This window comes from Malurus melanocephalus, unplaced genomic scaffold (genome assembly GCF_030028575.1).
Source record: "Malurus melanocephalus ecotype Western Australia unplaced genomic scaffold, MMel_1.1 scaffold_322, whole genome shotgun sequence".
Classification (NCBI taxonomy): Eukaryota; Metazoa; Chordata; class Aves; order Passeriformes; family Maluridae; genus Malurus; species Malurus melanocephalus.
The window spans coordinates 676,739-697,407 of record NW_026623554.1 but is presented as its reverse complement, the minus strand read 5'-3'; the positions used below and the strand labels follow the sequence as shown (position 1 = coordinate 697,407).

At 42.7% G+C, this 20,669-nt stretch overlaps 1 protein-coding gene across 1 annotated transcript in view; it reads right to left on the bottom strand.

Moving 5' to 3' along the window:
• GUCY2F (guanylate cyclase 2F, retinal) overlaps positions 1-19,905 on the bottom strand; it is a 36,163-nt gene extending 16,258 nt beyond the window's left edge. Inside the window, exons 1-13 of the mRNA XM_057377730.1 lie at positions 19,167-19,905; positions 17,580-17,881; positions 15,726-16,080; positions 12,383-12,467; positions 8,931-9,027; positions 8,292-8,426; positions 6,994-7,074; positions 6,191-6,367; positions 5,776-5,932; positions 4,265-4,414; positions 2,174-2,322; positions 627-790; positions 6-198 (exon numbers count right to left, since the gene is read on the bottom strand). Coding sequence (XP_057233713.1) covers positions 6-198; positions 627-790; positions 2,174-2,322; positions 4,265-4,414; positions 5,776-5,932; positions 6,191-6,367; positions 6,994-7,074; positions 8,292-8,426; positions 8,931-9,027; positions 12,383-12,467; positions 15,726-16,080; positions 17,580-17,881; positions 19,167-19,905 — 2,784 coding nt within the window. The remainder of the gene's footprint in view (positions 1-5; positions 199-626; positions 791-2,173; positions 2,323-4,264; positions 4,415-5,775; positions 5,933-6,190; positions 6,368-6,993; positions 7,075-8,291; positions 8,427-8,930; positions 9,028-12,382; positions 12,468-15,725; positions 16,081-17,579; positions 17,882-19,166) is intronic.
• Between the last annotated feature and the right edge of the window lie 764 nt (positions 19,906-20,669).

Here is a 20,669-nt window from a genome sequence, read left to right as displayed (position 1 = left end):
CTCACCTTGTAAACATCGTGGTTTCCAAGAACAGCATCAAAGAGTGAGTAAAGGTCATTCAGAAGRTCAACTACTTCAATGGGTTCACTGAGGGCCGAAATGGATGTGAAGCCCACAATGTCACTGAAGTAGATGGTCACCTGGTCAAAATACTCAGGTTCCACAGTGCCACCAGTCTTGAGAGTTTCTGCCACTGATCTGAAAGAGCAGCAAAAGCAAAGACAGCAGGGCACAAACCCTTTTCTAGTGCATGACCAAGAGCTCAGACTCTTGCTTTTCTGTGTTCAGATCTTCCAYTAAATAGAAAGCTCCATATGGCTATAACCAGCATTAATTAGAGTTTCTTACTTTGATTTGAAGGTGCTCACCAAAATTAAAGGTCAGGTCTACAGTGCAGCTCACTCCTGGGGGAGGGTGTTGGCCAGACTAGCTATGGGATATTTGATTTGGAGTGGTTTGGTTTGGTTCGATTTGGTTTGGTTTGGTTTGGTTTGGTTTGGTTTGGTTTGGTTTGGTTTGGTTTGGTTTGGTTTGGTTGGTTTGATTTGGTTTGGTCTGATTTGGTTGGTTTGGTTTGGTTTGTGGGTTTGTTTTTTTTTTTTACCACCTAAAGTACCAGTACTTACAGCGGAAGCATTTGTGACAGCAACTTTTCTGTCTTCTGTTTTTCAACCTCCAGCTGTTCAGTCCGCTCACTGATTAGTTCCTCCAGGTTGCTTGAGTACTGCTCAAGCATTCTGAGCATTGAGTCAATGATGTTGGTCTTCTTYCCTTTGTTGATGGTTTTGAACTGGAAAATCAAACTGGAGAGTTACTTGTCTGTCTCATTACACCACGGTAGCATTCTAAGTTTGGAAAGGAATGAAAAGCAAGARTTTATTTTGAAGGGTCAATGCTAARGGCTGGCTTTACCAATGACAAGGGTTTAATGACAAAGGGAAATGGTGAATTAGAAGGTGAATTTGCATCAATCAGTGAGAGTTAGGTGAAATATCACSCTGCAGTAGTTGTTAATATGCACAATGTTGTGGAGCCTTGTCARGCTGCAGGTTTGCAACCCCATTTATCCCATGGACAATCTTTAGGGTAACTTGCAAAACTTTGCATTCAGAGGCACAAATTTCAGGGTGTCAACAACACGTGCAACCTGTTTACATGTTACTAGACTTAAATCCATGTTTGCACACTGACACGTATGTACTGCCACCTCATTCCCAATTCTTCACTGAGTTGTGCTTCCTCCTCCTGACCTGAAGTTGAGCTGCCAGAACTTTTGGATAATCTGTGGCTTTAGAAGCTGCCAACAGCTCAACAGTGGAGTCACTGGGTCTAAAATTATTYACAGCTTCATAGAGCTGAAAGGTAAAAATTACAGATATTTGTGTATCTGGTTTGAGGAAATGCCCTAAAGTGTCAGGGAAGGTTTAGATTGGACACTGAGAACTCTTTTTTTCACAGAAAGAGCTTGTAAAGCATTGGAACAGACTGCTCAGGAAAACAGTGGAGTCACAGTCCCTGGTAGTGTTCAAGTGTGGGTGTGGCACTCAAGGACATGGTTTAGCAGTGAACGTGGTGGTGGTACTGGGTTGATGATTGGATTTGATGATCTTAAAGGCCTTTYCCAACCTTAATAAGTGTATGATTCTATGACCTTCTAAGAATGGAAGAATTGCACTGCTTGATCAGAAAAGGGGGCTATTTTGTCAGTACCTGTCCATAAGCCTGGCCAGGAACAGATGTCTGGGAAAGCTGTTTGAACAGACCTCAGGTACAGTCATTTTTCCCTGGAATATTCTCCAACAGCAGTCTGGAGTTGAGAGACCTCCKATGCCAAATGTCGTATCTTTGTGTTTATCAGTCTTTGGAGCATTTTATTTATGGTCACCATTTAAAAGATTTAGAATATTGAAAAGAAAACCCAAACCTGACTGAAGGTGTATAATTTACAAATCTTTGATCTCCGTGAGACCACCTGTGCAGATACACTGCAAATGTGGAGACAAAGAAGTCCATGTCCAGGCTGCTTCACCACCCCTAGGTCAGAAGTCTAAGGCTCTGCAATTCCTTCTTTCCTTAATAATCAAGTTAAACTAAAAAAAGACCCTAAACCAAAACAACAAAACACTTCTGTGACAAGCACAAAGGAATTACACCAGCTGCTTTGTTCACTGACCTTATGAAACACCTCCTCAAATGTTGGACGTCGTTCAGGGGCTTCAGCCCAGCATTGCTTCATTACCTGGAGGCATGTCAGAGGGGCTAACTCTGGGGCAATATTTGGGCGGCACAGGGGAGGGGGCTTCTTCACTTTCTTTATAATTTCTGTGGCAAAGAGAAGAACGGGAAGCACATTGTAAGATGGAGGGCCTTGATAGGGACAAAAGGAACGGATYTTTTCATGTGTCCATGGCTTGCTTCTTCAGTCACCACTGTTATTCTTCAGCACCCAGTGTCTGCACYAAATGAAGCTGGAGGTTTCTGCTTTTCCCTGTCAGGAATCTCTTGAAGGATTTAAAAGAGATTAATCTGCCTTCTCATCCCTGGATAGCAAGGTTATGAGCAATGACGTAGCTGGATGAGGGAAGGATGTGTGACAGATGGATGTGTGAGCCTGCAGGCTTGTATTTAATGAAATTGCCTCTGACTCTCTCCACTAGGACCTGCAGTTTTCTAAGACAGCAGAGGTTTATGGCTGAGCCCAGACAGGAAGGATACCAGCCTCTGACGTTTCATTCTTAACTGGGAACCAGGACGTAGGAGGCTGATGGGAATGGAGAAAGTGGAAAATATGTTAAGGGGAACAGTTTGAGTTCAAAACAATGTCTGGGAAATTACTCCCTGTCTAAAGCTCCCTTCCTAGAAATGAGGTTTGTAAGGAACTGGGCTTGGGTTTTCAAACCCTGAGAAGTCAGTCCTTTAACACCCAYCAAAATTATTATATTTAAAAGTCTTATTGTACTCAGTGCAGAGCAGTCAAATGGAGTGAAATCTTTCTCTGGCAGGAGTCCTGCTGTTGCTGTGAGTGCCCAAAGMTTTTGAGCATTGACAGCTTACTTTACAGTAAGTTGTCAAACTTAAACAACTTTAAAGTAAGTTATTTTGGCTCATCCTACCAGACCCAGCCAAATGAACTAATCAAAACATCTGGCCCCAATATTTCCAGGGTCAGCCGAGGGGAAATGCCTTCCCCAGATTGTTTTGAACTTCACACCACAAGTGAAAGCTCCTTAGGATTAAGACACCACGAGTAGAAATTCATCAATTTATCAGRTTAGTAAACAGGACTAAACTGTTTGTTTCAACATTTGCTGAAGGTTCTGCAGGGGGATTAGGGGGGGAAGCATCTGCTGATTGCATCATATTCTACATCACAGGTCCAGSTCTGATTTAGTGGATACATCATAATCATCATAGAGTGGGATAGGTAATAATCATCATTGTCACTGCAYTGTGACAGCAGCTTCAGGCTCAGAAAAGTCAGGGCCCCATTTTTCCAACTGAACTGGCAGATACTGAATTGTCATACCCCACTTGATTGCCCAGCTTAAAATGTGTTGAGATTGGGCCACCACTGAAATCAGCTAATTTTAGATTATTGTCACTCCCTCCCTGATCAAGTGTTGGTGACCTGACCCTGACTGCAGTGATTTGTTCCTCCCATGGATGCACAGCATGGCTGTACCAGACAAAGCTCCTAAGGAGTTCACCTGTTTGCTGTTTCTGACAGAAGTCACCTTATACTTAAGTAAAATGATGTATCACTTCAAATTCCATTGCAGAGAGAGCCTCTTTAAAAAGGAAAGGATTAAGGAAAAATAGATGGGCAGATGGACAAAATAGGATGCTGCAAAAAGGGTTTATCCAGATCAAAAACYTCAGCCCCTATGATGCACAAAGAAGCAAAGGAGTTTCTAAGCTGTGAGAAATTCTGCCATCAGATTTCACCTCACACTATGATGAAAAGTCAGAGTTTGGACAGGAAACTGGAGGTGCTGCAGTGGGCTGAAGCATCCTGGGGCATACCCACAGACACAACCCCAGTGACAGACGTGATGAGACACATACCAAGGCAGTGATCGGAATACACATTCTGATGTTTATGATGAATATTTTGTTGAAAACAGACTTCTGCCACTGAGAAAGGCAACGAACCTAATACATTATTGCCTTATTAATAAGGGGACTTGGCCAGACCTTTTATGAATGCTCTGTACAAAGCCTTAAACATATCCTATATTTTTACATTACATTACAAGTTGCCTACCTTCTGCTGAGAGTCCTGATGTGCAGTAAGGTGGACCCCGAGAAACAACTTCTTGTAGGATGATTGCAAAGCTGTAAATGTCCCCTTTGAATGTGCCTTTTCTGCTCATGTCTGGGTCTCTCAGTAATTCAGGAGCTGTCCAGAGCAATTCTAAAAAGTTCCAGRGCATCACATTTGTTACACTTGAACTCAGACTTTTGCAAAGCATGTGCTTAAATGTCATTTCAGTCATTTGGGGAAAGGTTTGAAAACACTTCATTATTTACTGGATCAAATAATTTACTTCTAGCGATGTGTTAGAAACAATAAACTTCCATGCTGATAAAAAAAAAAAGAACTTTCCAAGTTTCACTCTAYGTTTTTTTTAAAGTTGCCACGCCAACAATTTGTATCATAACACCAGCCATGAACTTCCACATTAGAAGTCAACTCACCACTGAGAAGGTTTAACACCTTTTTTTAATTTCCTGAGACAAAATGATGGCACTGAATCTTGAGTTTATTGTTGCTGTTGTTTCTCTTTTATAGAGCAACAATTAATAACATATTTTCTGTAGTTAATTTTAGATGAAAGTAGCTTCTCTAAAAGCAGTTTGTGACAATCTGATGCACAGCCTTTATAATCCAATAGTTCAAATGACAAAGACACAGATGTAAAACATATCCAGCTTCATCACAAAATGAATCTTCAAACTGTGGTATTGTTACCCTGGAAACTGTGCATTCTGAATAATGGGAATACGGAACATTTCTGCTGCTGCAAACGTATTTATCTTCTGTAAGGAAGGAGAAGAAAATCTTCTCTGACAACTGCCCTATCTGAAACACTGGAAAGGTGTAGGCATCAAATCCCATGACAGAGGGATCAAAATACTGCATACTAGTCGAAACAAGGTTTCAAGAATAAACTGGGTTACCAGAGGAACCCCAAGGCAATGGCCAAGTGAAATAAATCCTGTCAAAGTCTCCAAACATGATCCCATGAGATGCTGCTCCTAAGTGGTRGGAATCTCATGTGGCAGCCTTGGGTGATTGGCCTGTAGAGGACCTAGTTCAAAGAGACCTACACCATTTTGTGTTTCAGATGACTAACTTGAACAAAAAAAAAAAGTTTCTTTGATTTCGGTTAACATAAAACTCTAAATATGGGGTTGGGTCTAAGGATGTGAAGCCAATTCTACTGGTCACAGAAATTCAGTCCTGATAAGATTTTAGGGGCAATTCAGTCCTTCTCCAACTGCAACAAGCTTAAGTTCTGTCACTGCTTACAATAAAATATATTTTCTTTACCAGGTCACTCAGCTACTCACTTTACTTTCGGGAATTCTGAAAAAAAAACCTTTGCTTATCTTTTCTTATAACAGTGCATGGTATACAGGAAACCAGATGTAGTGAGACTGAGYACGTATATCCTTGTGGGGCAACTGGCCTGAAACTGTATTAGCACCAACATCTCTTAAAACAATGGACAAATATTAAAAAAAAAAATAAAAATTCCCCATCACACCTACCTTCTGGGGATGGCTGAATATAAGGGCATTTCTGTGCCTCCAAGATCTCATTATAACCATAGTCAGTGATCTTCAGGACAAACCGGCCATCCACAACACAGTTACGAGACTTGAGACGCCCATGGGCAAAATCTCGGTGATGCAAATATCTGATTCCCTATAAAACACAGGAGAAAATCCAGGCTGATCCTTAAGAATTATCTTATCCATTGGCATTCAGAGACACCAAGTTAATTTGTCACCTGACTGTATGACAAATGCAGTAATGATAGAAGCAATAAACTATGGAGAGGTTCAGAAATGGATTAGGAATATGAAACACATTTATCTGCACCCTAAAGTAATGTTGGAAAGGTCTGACAACTTTAGGAAGAGTTCCATGCAGATCATGCCTCAGCAGGAGCAATGGATTTACTTTAATTAGATCCATCACAAGCGAGGATTTGAACATCCAGTCCAGTTTCATGTCTTCATTTCTCAGCAAGTCCTCCAGGCTTCCTCGTGAGCAGTACTCTGTCACTATGGCAAAGATGCCACAGTCAGAGAAAAAGCCCAGAAACAGATTCACATTTTCATGACGCAGATCTTTCATCTGAAACAAGACAGTGAATCACAGKGAGACCAAGTCAGCCAGACATCTGCTCAATAGCTTCTTGATGTCATTAGATGCCCTTATCACTCTTGTACTCCTGAGCAGCCTTCCATAGAAGGATGGGGAAGCAAACAACCTCTTTGGGGCTTATTTTTGGCTACTCGGCACTCTTTTCAAGAGTTGCTTTCCTTTGTCTATCCATTAAGACAAAGAAAGCAAGATAGCAAAAGTGAATTGAACAGAAATCTCCGTTTTGTTTAGATAAACTGGATTGAATCTTTTGCTAGACCAAAATGGCTTTGCTGGAGTAGATTGAGTTAAACATGTGGCATCTTGCTCTGAGTCTGCTCTGAGCTAGAAAACAATACCACACCTAGAGGGTCCAAAATCATCCCTCAGTGGTGGGGTTTTACAGGCTGCTGACTCCCACACATGGATCTATGGTGAATTTGTCAGATGCAGTCATGTGTGGTCCATTCTACCACATTTCACCAGACAAGACTCATCGACAACCACAATGTGTGATTCAATGGATAAAAGTGAGACAAGCACAATAAGAACACCCTGAAGCCACAAACATCCCCTGAGAAACCTTCCCTTCACACATTGTCATGCCCTGTTCCTACCTTCCTTAAGATGCTGGTGGAGCTTGGCCGCAGATTGTGAACTGCTCCCCTCTCAAATTTTTTCAGCCACACGCAGTCTCCCTGTGCATAAACACAGAATCAGAGAATGGTTAAGGTTGGGAGAAACAACTGAGGGACCTTATGGTCCAACCTCCCTGCTTAAGAAAGGTCATCCTAGAGCACATTGCACAGGACTGTGTCCAGGCAGTTCTTCAATATCTCCTGCGTGGGGAATATCCACACCCTCCCTGGGTGATCTGTTCCAGTGCTCAGTCACCCAAACAGTAAAGAAGTTCTTCCCCACATTCAGGTGGAACTTCCTGTGCATCAGTTTCTGCCCTTTGCCTCTTGTCTTAGTGCTCAGCACCACTGAGAAGAGCCTGGCTCTGTCCTCTTGACACCTTCCCTTCAGGCATTTATTGACATTGATGAGGTCAACTCTCAGTTGTCTCTTCTTGAGGCTGAACAGACCCAGCTCCCTCAGCCTTTCCTCCTAAGAGAGATGCTTCAGTCCCCTAATCCCAATACAGGCRGGTAAATGACAGAGCAAATGTCTTGAGCAACAGCTAACATTGGGATCCAGCTCTGAATTTCAGATCCTTGACTTTGAAAGTGGTTAGGGATTTTTAATGTTCTTGGGAATAGGCTCATTATCTACTGCACCCAAATAAGAATTTCCATAGAAAATCCTCAAAAAAGGAGTGAGGCAAGACCTTCACCTGGATCAGAACTTCATGCCTGGAAGATGTGTTAGTATCTGGTAAACAGGTGTAAACTGATTGAAAAGGAAAATATCTCTGGCCAGCGCTTTTTTCTGGCATTAATGATTGATTAAATTTATTTAATTTRTTTTGCTCCCCTTCAGGAAAAGATACCTTTTTTTTTTCTTTTTCTTTTTTTTCCAAAAAGGTTTATTTTCAGGAAAGAGCTGGTGGATGGGGTGAATTTTCTTGGTTAATGTGTCTGCTTAAGCTCCCTACAGTTATATGAATGCAAAAGGGAATGTGAGCTCCTGTTTGCATCCTATCTTGTAAGAAAGTTCCTTTTAGAGATGGCAACAGCTAAAGCCTGTCTTGTCAGAAAGGTTCTTCAAGATGCCTTTAGGTGGTGACTTCTCAGACAGAGACCAGACCTGGCAATGCTGCGTTGGGATGGTGAATGTCCCCACCCCATGTGACTCCAGGTGTCAGAGATATCTCCATCCTGGGACCTACAGTGCTGAAGCCAAAGACTTTCCCTCTTCAAGCAGCCCAGTGAACAAGGGCAGTGGGGGAAGGCTGTGTGAAGTCCCAACCTACCTCATACATAGCCACATTGGAGGTTTCGTGGGTGGCAACCGTGCTTTTCAAGGAAGCAGAGCGGGTTATGGATTTCAGGCTTCTGCTCCTGACTGCTATGCTGTTTGCATCGGCCAGACTGTCCAAGGTCAGCCTCTGGAAGGCAAGGGAAGCAGGAAAAAAGCAGCTACCACCTTTTTGGGAGTAAACCTCTACACCAGCTAGGCCTTGCAGCAATGATTTCTGGATAAGGAAATAATGGGATCATCCCCCAGCAGATCACCAGCTCTGGGTAGGAACTAAAATGGACCGGGAATTGCTTCCAATATATTTGAATGCAGACACTTTATTTTAGAGGGTAGGATGCTTTACCTACAGACATATGCCCCATGGTGCACCATCCAACCTCAAGAACAAGGAATAAGCCCTGGCAGTTAGAATAAACACGATCAAGGCTACTATTTGATGTTCTCATAAAAGCTCTGACAWCTAATCTGACACTCAAAACCACTCAGCATATGGGAAATTTTTGGATATGAGGGGGGAAGTGACATGCAATGACCTTGGAATTATCTTTCCAGAGCTTCATAGGTATGAAAACACCACACAGCAAACCTGTTCTAGAGTGTTCCACCAATTCCTTTGATGAATAGGACTCACCTTTCTATGTAGATTCGGGTTGATGAAGACGAGGTCATCCAAGGTTAGTATTATCTTGTTTGGACCCCTGAAAAGCTGGTTGTTCAAGATATTCTGCCTGCAAGGGTTGGAGAATCATGGTTGTAATTTTAGGAAGGTATCCAGTTCATCACCTCTGAATTCCTCACATTTGGCTTCCCTGCAGTATTAGACCCCACCTGCAGTGCTGCATCCACCTCTGGAGCCCCTGACTAAAGAAGGTTGTGGACATGTTGGAGCAGGTCCAGAGAAGGCCATGAAGATCATTAGGGAGCTGGAGCACCTCTGCTGTGGAGACAGACTGAGAGAGCTGAGGTTATTCAGCCTGGAGAAGAGAAGGCTTTGACTATTCCTTAGAGCACCTTCCAGTGCCTAAAGGGGGCTGGAGAGGGATTTTTGACAAGGGCATGGAGTGACAGGACAAGGGGGAATGGCTTTATATGGAAAGAGAAAAGGTTTAGATTAGATTCTAGGAAGAAATACTTTTCTGTGAAGGGGGTGAAGCCCTGACACAGGTTGCCCAGAGAAGTTGTGGCAGCCCCATCCCTGTAAGTGTTCAAAGCCAAGCTGAATGGGGCTCTGAGCAGCCCGGTCTAGTCGAAGGTGTCCTTGCCCATAGCAAAGTGGTTGGAAGTAAATCATCTTTAGGGTCTAAAACAGTGTGAGAATGGGAATGGGTGTTGGTGAAAGCAGCAGACAAGTCACAATGCCTTGGCTTGGACTCAAATCCYGAGTCATGAATTATCCATTTCAACATGGATAGCAACAAAAGCTATCATCTCAAAGGGTCTCATCACAAATAGACAACTGTATTTGATCTGTTAAAAAATATTAATTGGATGTGTATGTAATGCATATTTTGTTTTGCTTGCTTTTATTTGTCATATCCCAAATCATTCTCCATTAGGAGACAAAAACAAGTTTTATTAGTCCAGCTGGTCTGGTCATGAGCAAACCACGCTCAGGCACATCAGCCTTTTCTCAGGGACTGAAGCTGAATTGTGGTTAATTTATAAAAGCTGCCTGGACACAAGTTACTGTCTAAACATGCTGTCTGAGTCTCTGTATCATAGAATGGTGCATTATGAAGCACAGAGAAGACATGTCCTTGTCACGGTCACAGGTTTATATGGAGGGAAAAGCAACATGGGATGATCAGTATGGCACATGTGACATCGATGCCATCACCYGTCATCATTTTGATCCCACAGTTTCAATGGCCATCAGGCTCTAACACTGAGCACAAAACAGACTGTATCTATTAGGCTGTCCACAACCCCCCAACCAGGAGCAGAAAATGGAAGGGAAAGCTCCCCCATCACCCTCAGTGTCAATTCTTTTGCTTAAAGATCTTCTCTAACACTACAGCAGTTGACTGATCTGCGCTCTCCTAAGTTTTTCCCCGATGAGGTGGACAATAGGATGACTTTTGCTAACTCTACCTTAGAAGGACACCATCACATATAATACCCCCATTACAAAAATCACCACAATTCACTTTTCCTCTCCATGTACCATTTTGGACATTTTAGAAGATCAGTCAGTATCTTGAAGCTCAGAGGAAGCCTTGGCCATGTAACCACAGCCTTTACTGAGGATGATGTTTTATAATCTTTCTCTAACCACACTTTCCCAAGCCACCCAGCTCATCCTCATGAAAAAAATCATCACTTATGTACTTCACTCGTCCATCTGAAAAACCTTGCTCAACCAATGACATCCTCTCCTAAGCAGGAGGAAAACATCTCTCTGCCAAAAGCTAAGCACAGAGAGTGGAGTGACTCACTTAAGGTCATGCAGCAGATCCCTGACAGCACTAAGACCAGAGCTTCCACATTTCTWCTCAGCCCATGATATGGTTTAAATTTAGTTCCAGACATGCCCTTTCCTAATGTAAATCGTTGTCTGAGTCATGCTGGACTTTTTCTTCCCTTGCAGATGGCCATACATCTTTACTCATGACCAAGCCTTCCCAAGTACAGCCTGGTGCTTGTGGAAGAGCTTACCAATTGGAGTAGGCAGAAAGTCTGATTTTTATTTACCTAATTGCAGAGGCTGGTGGCCAGGGAACAGAGCAGGGTTTTGAAGTGTGGGAGGATGGAGGCAATCTCCTCAGTGTCTGCAGTTGTGTCAGAAGCAGCTGTGTGCTGAAAGCGGGGGAGCTTTTGGGGTGTCGCTTGCTGGGTGGCCTTATATCTGATTCAGGAGTGGAAAGAAAACATATCTGGGAATTATCTGAGAGGCAAAACTGGATGGAACAATCTAGGAACTCTGCTCTGCTRGACTCCTTGCTGCTGAGTAAATATGCCTTCTAATTTCAGTCTATTTTCACTTTAATTTCAGCCATGTGGACATGAATAATTAGAGACAAACTACTCCAGAGGCTATAGTGATTTTGCCAAGAGAAACCCATAGCTCCTGAACCAACCAATCCATCCTGGCATATTTCTACCGTGGATATAGAGTTGGGACAMAGATACGACATGTAATTATTGGAAATTATTCCTTCCCCAGCAGACTACTGCATTTGCTCCAATGATCCCATGCCTAGACCTATATAAACATAGTGGGAATGAGCAGGGACCTGAAGCCCAGCTCAAAACAGGGAATGAATAAACTTGGCAATAAGGATGTATCCTAAATAATTGCTCCAAATTCTCTCCAGAGGTATTTTCTTTCTCTTTAGTACATGCAGAAAATACAGAGGGTCAGCCTCATAAGAAACATGAACATGAAGAACAGAAATCCAGGCAAGAATGATGATGGAGTAAGAAGACTTGGTTTCAGCCCTCATGTTCGCATAACACATTCCTTTCTTCGATATATATGCCATCCTTTGCACTTCCRAAGGGATAACCACCTTCTTGGTGCTTCAGACCCAACATCCATCTAATCCTTCCCGTGTTGGAGCAGGGGTAAGGTGAGGAGTCCTTCCCCTCAGGAAGAAGGAGCAGCAGCAACAACATGGGATGAGCTGACTGCAGTCCCCATTCCCTGTCCCCTGTGACACTGGTGGGAAGGAAGCAGAGAATTTGGGAGTAGAGTTAAGCCTGAGAAGATGGAAGAGATGAGAAAGTGTTTTTAAGATTTTATTTCTCATTATCCTACTCTGATTCGATCGGTAATAAATTAAATTTCCCCATGTCAAGTCCATTTTGGCTGTTTTGGTGGTTGGTGAATGATYTCTTCCTGACCCTATCTTGGCCCWTGAGCCTTTTGTTGTATTTTCTCTCCCCTATCCAGCTGAGCAAGGGAGAGATAGAGTGGCTTAGGTGGATGCCTGGCATGCAGCCAGGGCYAACACACCACAGATGTGAAGAGATATGTGCCTGGAGAGCCAAGAGCCCAATCAGACCTTCTACGTGTGCAGTCTAAACTGCTGGCTGCAGCACAAGCCTCACAGGAGCCAAAAGTGGCACCAACTCAATTCTCACCTGATGAGGRAAGCCAGGCCCACAGCACACACCACCAGGACAAGTAACAGCATTACTCCCACCATAATGACTGCAGGCTCAGTCCCTGTGCAAAGACAGGAGAACAATCAGTGAACTAGAAAATCATTTTGATTTAGGCAATAATATGAAAAACATCAATATCAGGCCATTGGATTACAAAGTCAAATATTCAGCCAGGAGAATGCCCAAAGACAATTTTTATGCAATGTTCATTTTTGAATGCACAAATACTTACTAACTTGGTTTGCATGAGATTTCAACTATGCTAATTATTTCTTTCCATGCACTTTTTTTTTCTAAACGAGACCTAGAGCCCTGGATTGGTGGAAAAAAGCTTTTCCCTAAGTAAATAAACAATCTTACWGGGAAGTTTTAAGTTTTAGAAGATGCTTGTGCAAAGTTCATAACTTTTTCACATTTGACTCCTTTCTCTCCAGGAACTGAAATGCTGAAAAATCTTTATCACTGGTACCAAATGGATAGCCAGTGTGAGTCACTGGCCCATCTGAGATTTTTCATTCTCTGCTACAGATTTATAAGGCCGAAAAGAGAAGAAGAGGAGAAGCAGAAGGTTGATGTTCTCCTCAACATGTCTGTCAACAGAAAGCACTGGAGACAGATTCTTTGCTCAGGAGTGTGTTTACTAGAGAGCTAAGGGAAACTGACAGGGCTGCATGAGCTAAATTCCAGAGGGAACTGTTTGCTGTGTCTGTCTCTTCTGTTTTCTGACTTTTCTATTTTATTCTGTTTGTATCCAGAGATCTATAAACAAAAACAAACATAGAGAAATTTGGGTTGAGGAAAGGTTCAGGACTCTATGTCACACTTGCCCCATCTGCAAGCAATGAGACCCAGAGCTTTCCAGTGAAAGCTAAAGGCATTTTTGAAAATCGTTATAAATTTCAGGAAAAGACAGAGTATTTTAGCTGAAATTTTACTGTTTCAGTCTAGGGCCCCAGTCCCTGATCTTCCTCACACTTTCCTTCCTCATACAGGAGCAGGTTGCCCATGGAAGCTGTGTCTTCCCCACCCCTGGCAGCATTCAAAATCTGGCTCCATGGGACTTTATGCAACCTGGTCTAATGTGGGATTGGAGAAGATGGCCTTGAAAGATCCCTCCCAATCCATACCTCATAACTAGAAGAGAAAGCAAGCTGGTTACGAGCTTCTGGGAAAGAGCAAACCTACAGCATACTTGGTAGAACTTATGGGATTTGTGAGAGTCATTAGGGGATACTTTAAGGGTACTGTGGGAGTGCATGAAACTTTTTAGGGATCTTTAGGGAAAAGGGTAAACACGGATAAAGGGAGAAATAGAGYGAGTCAAGAATGCTCAAATGTGTGAGAGGATGGAGGTGCTTGTCACACAAAACCACACTGCGTTTTTTCCAGGCGAGTCCTGCCCTTGATCAGGGCAGTAATTCCTCCCTTCTTAACCCCTGCCTACTTTTTTTCCTGGGTARCCATGTTTTCTGTCTGTGTATGATATTTACAGATTTAACATCAACCTGACTGACAAGTATGGTAAGTCTTGGAGCCTGCAATCCATGAGAGATTACAAGTCTGGAGTCAGCTCCTGCAGAGGCTGAAGGGTTTGAGAGCTGGATATCAGGGGATTTGGGTTTGGATCAGCTACCAGAGAATGCMTTTGTGAGTCTGCAGGAGTTGAGGCTGTGAGATCTGGTAACAAGCTTGGACCCTAATTATGAAGTGCATAAGAGCAGGACTTGGSCATTTGTGGTGTCCATGTCCCAGCAGTGCTGGCTGTGGGTAGAGGTGYTTGTAAACACAAAATTTAATCTCCTGTGTRTGTTACTCTGTCAGTGACTGCCTGWGTCTGCAGTGTGTGTGTGTGYCYGTGTATTGGGAAYACCAGYTCAGCCCTGATTCTGGTGAACCTGGAATTAGGAACCACAGTAGCCTGGCAACTTCACATCCAGCCCCACCCCACGCCTAACTTCACACTAAAAAGCCAGAGTGAGGCTGGTATTTAATTCTATCCATAAAGTTCAGTCTCTGAAATTCTAACAATCAGAATAAATTACTGTTTCATTGATGCCTAGAGCTTTATGCTTCTGTAAATGTATGAACATAAAATCTGATCTCTCTAAAAATCAGTGGGATTTTTTTCCATAGGCTGCAATGAGATGCTAAATTACTACATTGTTCCTAGGGGCAGTGCAAAATCAGATATATGATACTATTATACTTATCTCTTCTATTTCTTGGCAGTTTTTGTAGGATCAGTGTATCTCTGGTTTTTGTAGGGTGACACTGATTTATGTGTCAGCTCAATTATGGCTAAGCCAAGGGGAACAGTCTCTTCAGCTACTGAATGAAGTATTCCATAGATGTGGTTAATATCCTCTGTTTAAGTCATACCCTGGAGCAAGAGGTGCAAATGCTTAGTATTATGAGTAAATATGTCAAGAGAAGGTTAAGTACCCTGCCCTGAGATTTTGGCTTCCCTGTGAACTTTAAAACTGCAMCACAGTTGCCTCAAATTAAAAACAGTAAGTAACCCCAGTGCCCAGTCTTACAAACCTAGGAAGCAGCACAGACATCTCTGCCCTCAAGCCTTCAGTTACTACCTCTGTTGTCTACAGTAATTCAAATTATTTTGAGTAATGATTATTGTTTTTTTCTCGATGAGGTGTCCTCTGATGGTCCTTCAAACCTCATTGCCACCTGGATTAAGAAGCTGGGTTAACAGGCAGGATGCTGAAAGCATCTGCTCTTGTGCAGCTCTCTTAGGCTGGCTTCAAGGGAAATCTCTTAATACCCTGTCCCTCAAAAGGATGGTGACACAGGACTGAGTCTTTGCTATATAATGGTTTCTATTAAAATCGGTAGCTGTTGACTGTTAGACCCCAAAAACCTTTTCAAGCACATAATTGTAGCAACAACCTGATTGGCCCAGGGAAGTAGTAGGATTAATGGCCCTGTAATTGTTGAGAAAAGTGTGTAGATGTGGTGTTTAAGGCCATAGTTTAGTGGTGAGCCTGGCAGTGTTAAGTTAATGGTTGRATTCAATGWCTTTAGAGGTCTTTTCCAAGTGTAATTATTCCATTATTCTATGACCTAACAAGCAATAAGAGAGTATTGTGGGTCAGTGTGGGATCTCTGCACAAGGCTCCCATTATAAACAGCATGATGATTGGGCGTTTTTATATCAAATTCCTGATTTCAGACTTTTCTTGTTGGGGAGTTCTAGTTTAAAGGGATAACCACCTGGAGCGAGAGAAACGGTGAAAGAAAGGAGAAGCATGAACTCAATGTCATCTTAGCCTTATTTTGGTTCTTTTTTTTTTTTCTTTCTCACCTTCAGTGCATAGAACATCTGGATCAAACCAGCAGCTGGAGTCGGGTTTGGGTGGAATGTCATTGGGAAAGTGGATGGCCTGGCCTAGGGACAGCACGGAGACGGAAGACATGTCCAGCATGTGGGTTGGGAAAAGCTGGTTCCCATGACCATCTGTGTCCAGTATCACATAGTTGTTCAGCCCCTTTCCACAGCTGTCTGTCTCCACCCTGTGACTAAATCCAGGGAAACTGAAGTTTTTTGTGTGCTCAGCTATGTTGGCTCCTGAGGCTCTGACTCCTTTCCTCCTGGCACTGTGCATTGCCATTGCCATGAAGTAAATGGCATCATAGATTGTTCCAAAGAGTGGAGAAACCTGAAAATACAGGAGAAATTGAGGTCAGGACAGACTGCCCCAACCTTCAGTTGGACTGACTCCAACCTTCAGTTGGAGATTTGTGGCAAAAATATGTGTTCAAGTTTTGAACTCAAATACTGAGATACCAGAAGATTAAAGCTCACATAGTAATGGGTTTGAAGTATCTTAGGTTGAAGGTAGACCCAACATATGCATGACTTTGAATATCTGTCTTATAGTTGATTCCCAAAATGTAATTTCAAAATATTTTTAAAACCATGCAAAATTGCATTATGATGGGAAAAACCAAGATTCTGAGCCTTATGTTTGGCTGAAATTTATAACAAATTTGTCCTGCTTCAAAACGTTACATTAAAACATGTTCTACAAACAGAAAATCAAAGTCAGAGGCTTGCCACCCTCCACACCAGGACAGGAAAACTGTCATGCCTAAAGAATTGGTCTTCTCTGTCACAATATTATTTGTCCTGAAGAAGCAAAAATCCCAAAGCAGAGCCACAGCAAACTTGTTCTGTGCAGTAACAGAGCCTTTTCTTTTTGCATTTCTCCCTTCAATGCCAGACTCGATTTAGGAACCTTTACCACAAATGGTAACTTTTGCAATCACATGGTCATTCACAGCTGGTAAGTGAAGAGAAATTATAGCCATACACCTGTGAGAAAAAAGAGGAGTGCTCTTGGGAGCCACAGAATTTGACATTTGYGGTGGGATTAATTGATCAGATGTAAATATCTGCAATGAAGAACCTGACACTCAGTATAGTTAACCTGGGCTCTCATTAAAATAAAGGGAAAGAATTTAACGCTTTCAAGACATGATTTATCTCCTTTTAAAGTAGATCTGTGCAGATCTGATAAATTATGCCTTTAAAATACTTGTAATTTTTTGAAATGTCATAGGGAGATWTGAAGATCAGCTCAGCTGAATCCTGTATCTCTTCACCAGAATAAGAATCTCCCATTCTTCTTGTAAATGTCCACAAGGTAAGAACTGGTTTCCTGTGAAATTTAGATAATTGTGYTGACAAAGAGCAACTTTGAGTATGGTGCTAAAGAGAATGCAGCAGCAATGGTCTTAAACATTTCCCCCTAGAAGCATCCAATATTTCATTGGTCTGTCTTATCCCTTCAAACTCTCAGTCATATGGACATCTTATTTTGATTCCCTACAAACTCCATGAACTTCAGCCACTTTAAAAAAGGCAACTCTTCAAGCCTATTGCAGTTAGCATATAGCAAACCAAATCTGAGAGCCCCAGAGACAGCCCCTTTCTCTGGAATTCCCAGCATGGTCCTGCAGTKGAACCAAGCGAGTTATATTGTGAGACATCTGGGAAAAATAATCTTTCCAGATGAGTGCAGGCCACATTTCTCCATATTTTCCTCAAAATGAAACCATGCACTTTGAGTTGACTCTTCTCTGTACTTTCTCTGTAACTATTGCTCATGTCTCCTGCTGAGAAATCCCAGAAAAGCCCAAGAGAAAGAATATTCACCTGTGTGGCTTCCAAATCCCTGACTATTTCACCGCTTTCTTTAGCTTCCCTGAACGCATCATAGAAAGTCCTTTCTCCAGACTCCAGGGTGATGGTCAGCACAGCATCATAAGCTTCCTGCAGCTTGCTGTCATTATCAAAGACGCTGAACGAGTTGTTCTGGTAAGGAAGACTGTACAGCAAAGTGTCGTATGGAACAAAGATGTATCTTCCATCTGCTAGTCCCATTTCCAGAGCTTTTGTGAGCAGGGCAGCCTGTTCCTGCCCTCCGATGAGAACGGAGTGCATGCACAGGAGTACAACTGGAACACAAGGACAGGGGAGAGGGTTATTAATCTCTGAGGTTTTCAACACAAAATAGCTCCCTCCTCCCAATAAAAGGGCTGATTGAAACAGTCTGTCAGGTCAGATTCTGATGCTATGTGCTGAGGAAACTGGGAGCCACACCCATTTTGTTCAGCCTCTGGAGATTTGTAACATCTAATAAAGGAGACTCCAAGTGTTACCCATTCCTGGAGCTGGAAAGCAGAAGGAATGGAGTGAAATTTTGACACAAGTGAGGCACGGGTCGACATGGTGAGCAGTTGTGGTCGTTGTTGTCATTGACTGTGACAATGTGGGGAACAGAGCACACAGACTCCTTTCAGCTGGTTCAAAGAAATCCTTCATTCTCAAAAAGCTGTGCCTCTTTATACTTCCAATTTTCCCAGGCAAAGCACCCATTGGCTGTTTGCTCCGCAGGGCTTCCGCCTACAAACCTTCTTGTCCAATCACATCTCTGGTTAGGMRGGATCTAAGGGCTCTGTCTGACCAATCACAGCTTGACACACGAGTCAGGGACATGCCAATCACACAGGCTGCTCCCTGGTCACATGAGCTGCAGCCCAAACCCTTCCCAACYGCAGGGTGCAACATGGTTCAACAGGATTCAACAAATGCCCATTCCACAAGGCTTTTCCTTAACCCTAACAATTGACCCAGACTTGAGCTTTCCCTCTGTGTGCCCTGAGCTGACAGACACCCCACAGCTGTAAGCAATGCCCAACCTSCACACACCCACCCTGTCACCAAATAAACAGATTTTAGGTTGGACACTGAGTTGTGTTTACACATCTGGTTCATGCTCAACTGTCCCAAAGTCTGTGTCTTTGCCTGCAAAATGCCATGGGGCCTCTGTCTGGTGGGGAGATCTGAAATACAGGACACAGCAGCAAAGCGAGCTTTTTGATATCGGTACTGATTTTTGATATTCCACAATACAAATCAYCATTAATACAAAACCTTTCTATAAACTCCTCTTTACACTAGCCAACACAGAGAACCAGCTACTAAATATGTTTTTCTGACAAGCTGGATTCAATCTTTCAGGTTRTAGCAGACTGTTTTATGCTATCATCATCATCACAACATAAAAGATGCCCAGCATTCTTTTATGTGAAGCCCTGGCTGCATTAACATCTGAGACAGAATTCTGCTTGACTTAAACCATTTTAAGTTTTCGTACTCTAAAGTATGTCCATTGGATGACAGTGCAGTCCTTCCCTGGAAAAAAATAATTAAAAAAAAAATGAGACTCAAAACACTTACTTTTAATGTCATTAACTTTTTTAATCTCATTCCAGGTGTCTTCAATGCCTTTTTCTCCCTTATGCACGGAGGTAACAATGCCTACAGGTAGCCCGTGGTTTCTGAGCACAGTTGCTAACTCCTTGGCTGTGTRCATCCAAATATCCTCATGGGATGCAATGATGCCAACATGAGCCCACTTGAAATATTTCATTATTGTAAACAAAACTTGAGTTGGAGACGGCAGAGTCCTTGCAAATGCCGGATGGTGGATGATGGAATCCAGCTTATAGTTGATGCACGTCCATGAGAAGATAGCTTTATTCCAGTTTTCCCCTAAATRTGTAGCCACCTCACAGAAGCCAGGGTTCAGAGGGCCTATGAAAGCTGAGGAAAGCTTTCCAAAGTCAAAAAATCTGACCAGGGCTCTTGGTGTCTCACATTCTTCTTGCAGGATCACATAATCCAGCCTGTGGCCAAGATCTAGTGAAGGGTCTCTGCTGATCCGTCCCAGAGCTAACCTGGCAGCCACATGGGGAAAGGCTCTGGAGAAGAAGGGGTCACAGTTCCATGGTCCAAGCAGTCCAATTTTAAAGACAGAGCAATGTGCAGGAGAGCAAAGTAGCATTATTCCAAAGAGCAGCCACCAGAGAGCCCGGAAAAATGTCTTGAATGAGTTTCCCTTGTTAAAAAGAAGTAACCCGATGTGCCTCCACAGCACCCAGAAGAAGCTGTCAGGACAACACAGGAGAAATGACATTGTTTTACAGGGAATCTGCACCAAGTTCTTCAGGAAGCCAGGCTGGAAGGAAAGTAGATTACATTTGCCTTTCAACTTACACATCTGTTCAGTGCACGTAGATGAGCTGAGTCAGCCTAAATGGCACAGCAGCTCTCAAGGCACAAGGCTCTGAGAAGCCAAACCCATGAACAGGCACGTGGACATGCACCACACCACACAGAAAAGCATCCAGYCAGTGTCAGGTGTGCCATAACACTTAAATGCACACTTACATAAACATTTTAATATGGTTTGCAATGTATACTGAAACCAGGCAGTGAAGAATGAGACTGCTTCGATTGCAGCAGTAAGTACAACCTATGGATAGTACTTATTTATGTAGAACCATGCTTTTGGTTCTTAAGAAAGATAATTTCMTTATCACGCAGGAAAAACACCCGTATAAGAAAATAAAAAAGTGAAATGCACTAAGCCATCAGCTTCCCTCAAAAATCCTCAGTGGGTTTTGAATATGAATCAGAGCCATACAAAGACACACASACATAAATAGACCCATGTATTCATATAGTTAGGCGTATGTATGTATGGGCATATGACTTTAAAACTTTCTGGAAAAATTTTCCAAGGACAACTCATAGCAGACTGTCTTGAAGTTGGCAGATTGAAAAGTGGATAAACAGAAAAATAGAAAACGAGGGAAAAGGAAGATTACGATTTGRATTTAGATAAAGACCTGCTAAATAACTGTCAGGTCAAAAGCTTTGTATACACTCTTAGCTTAA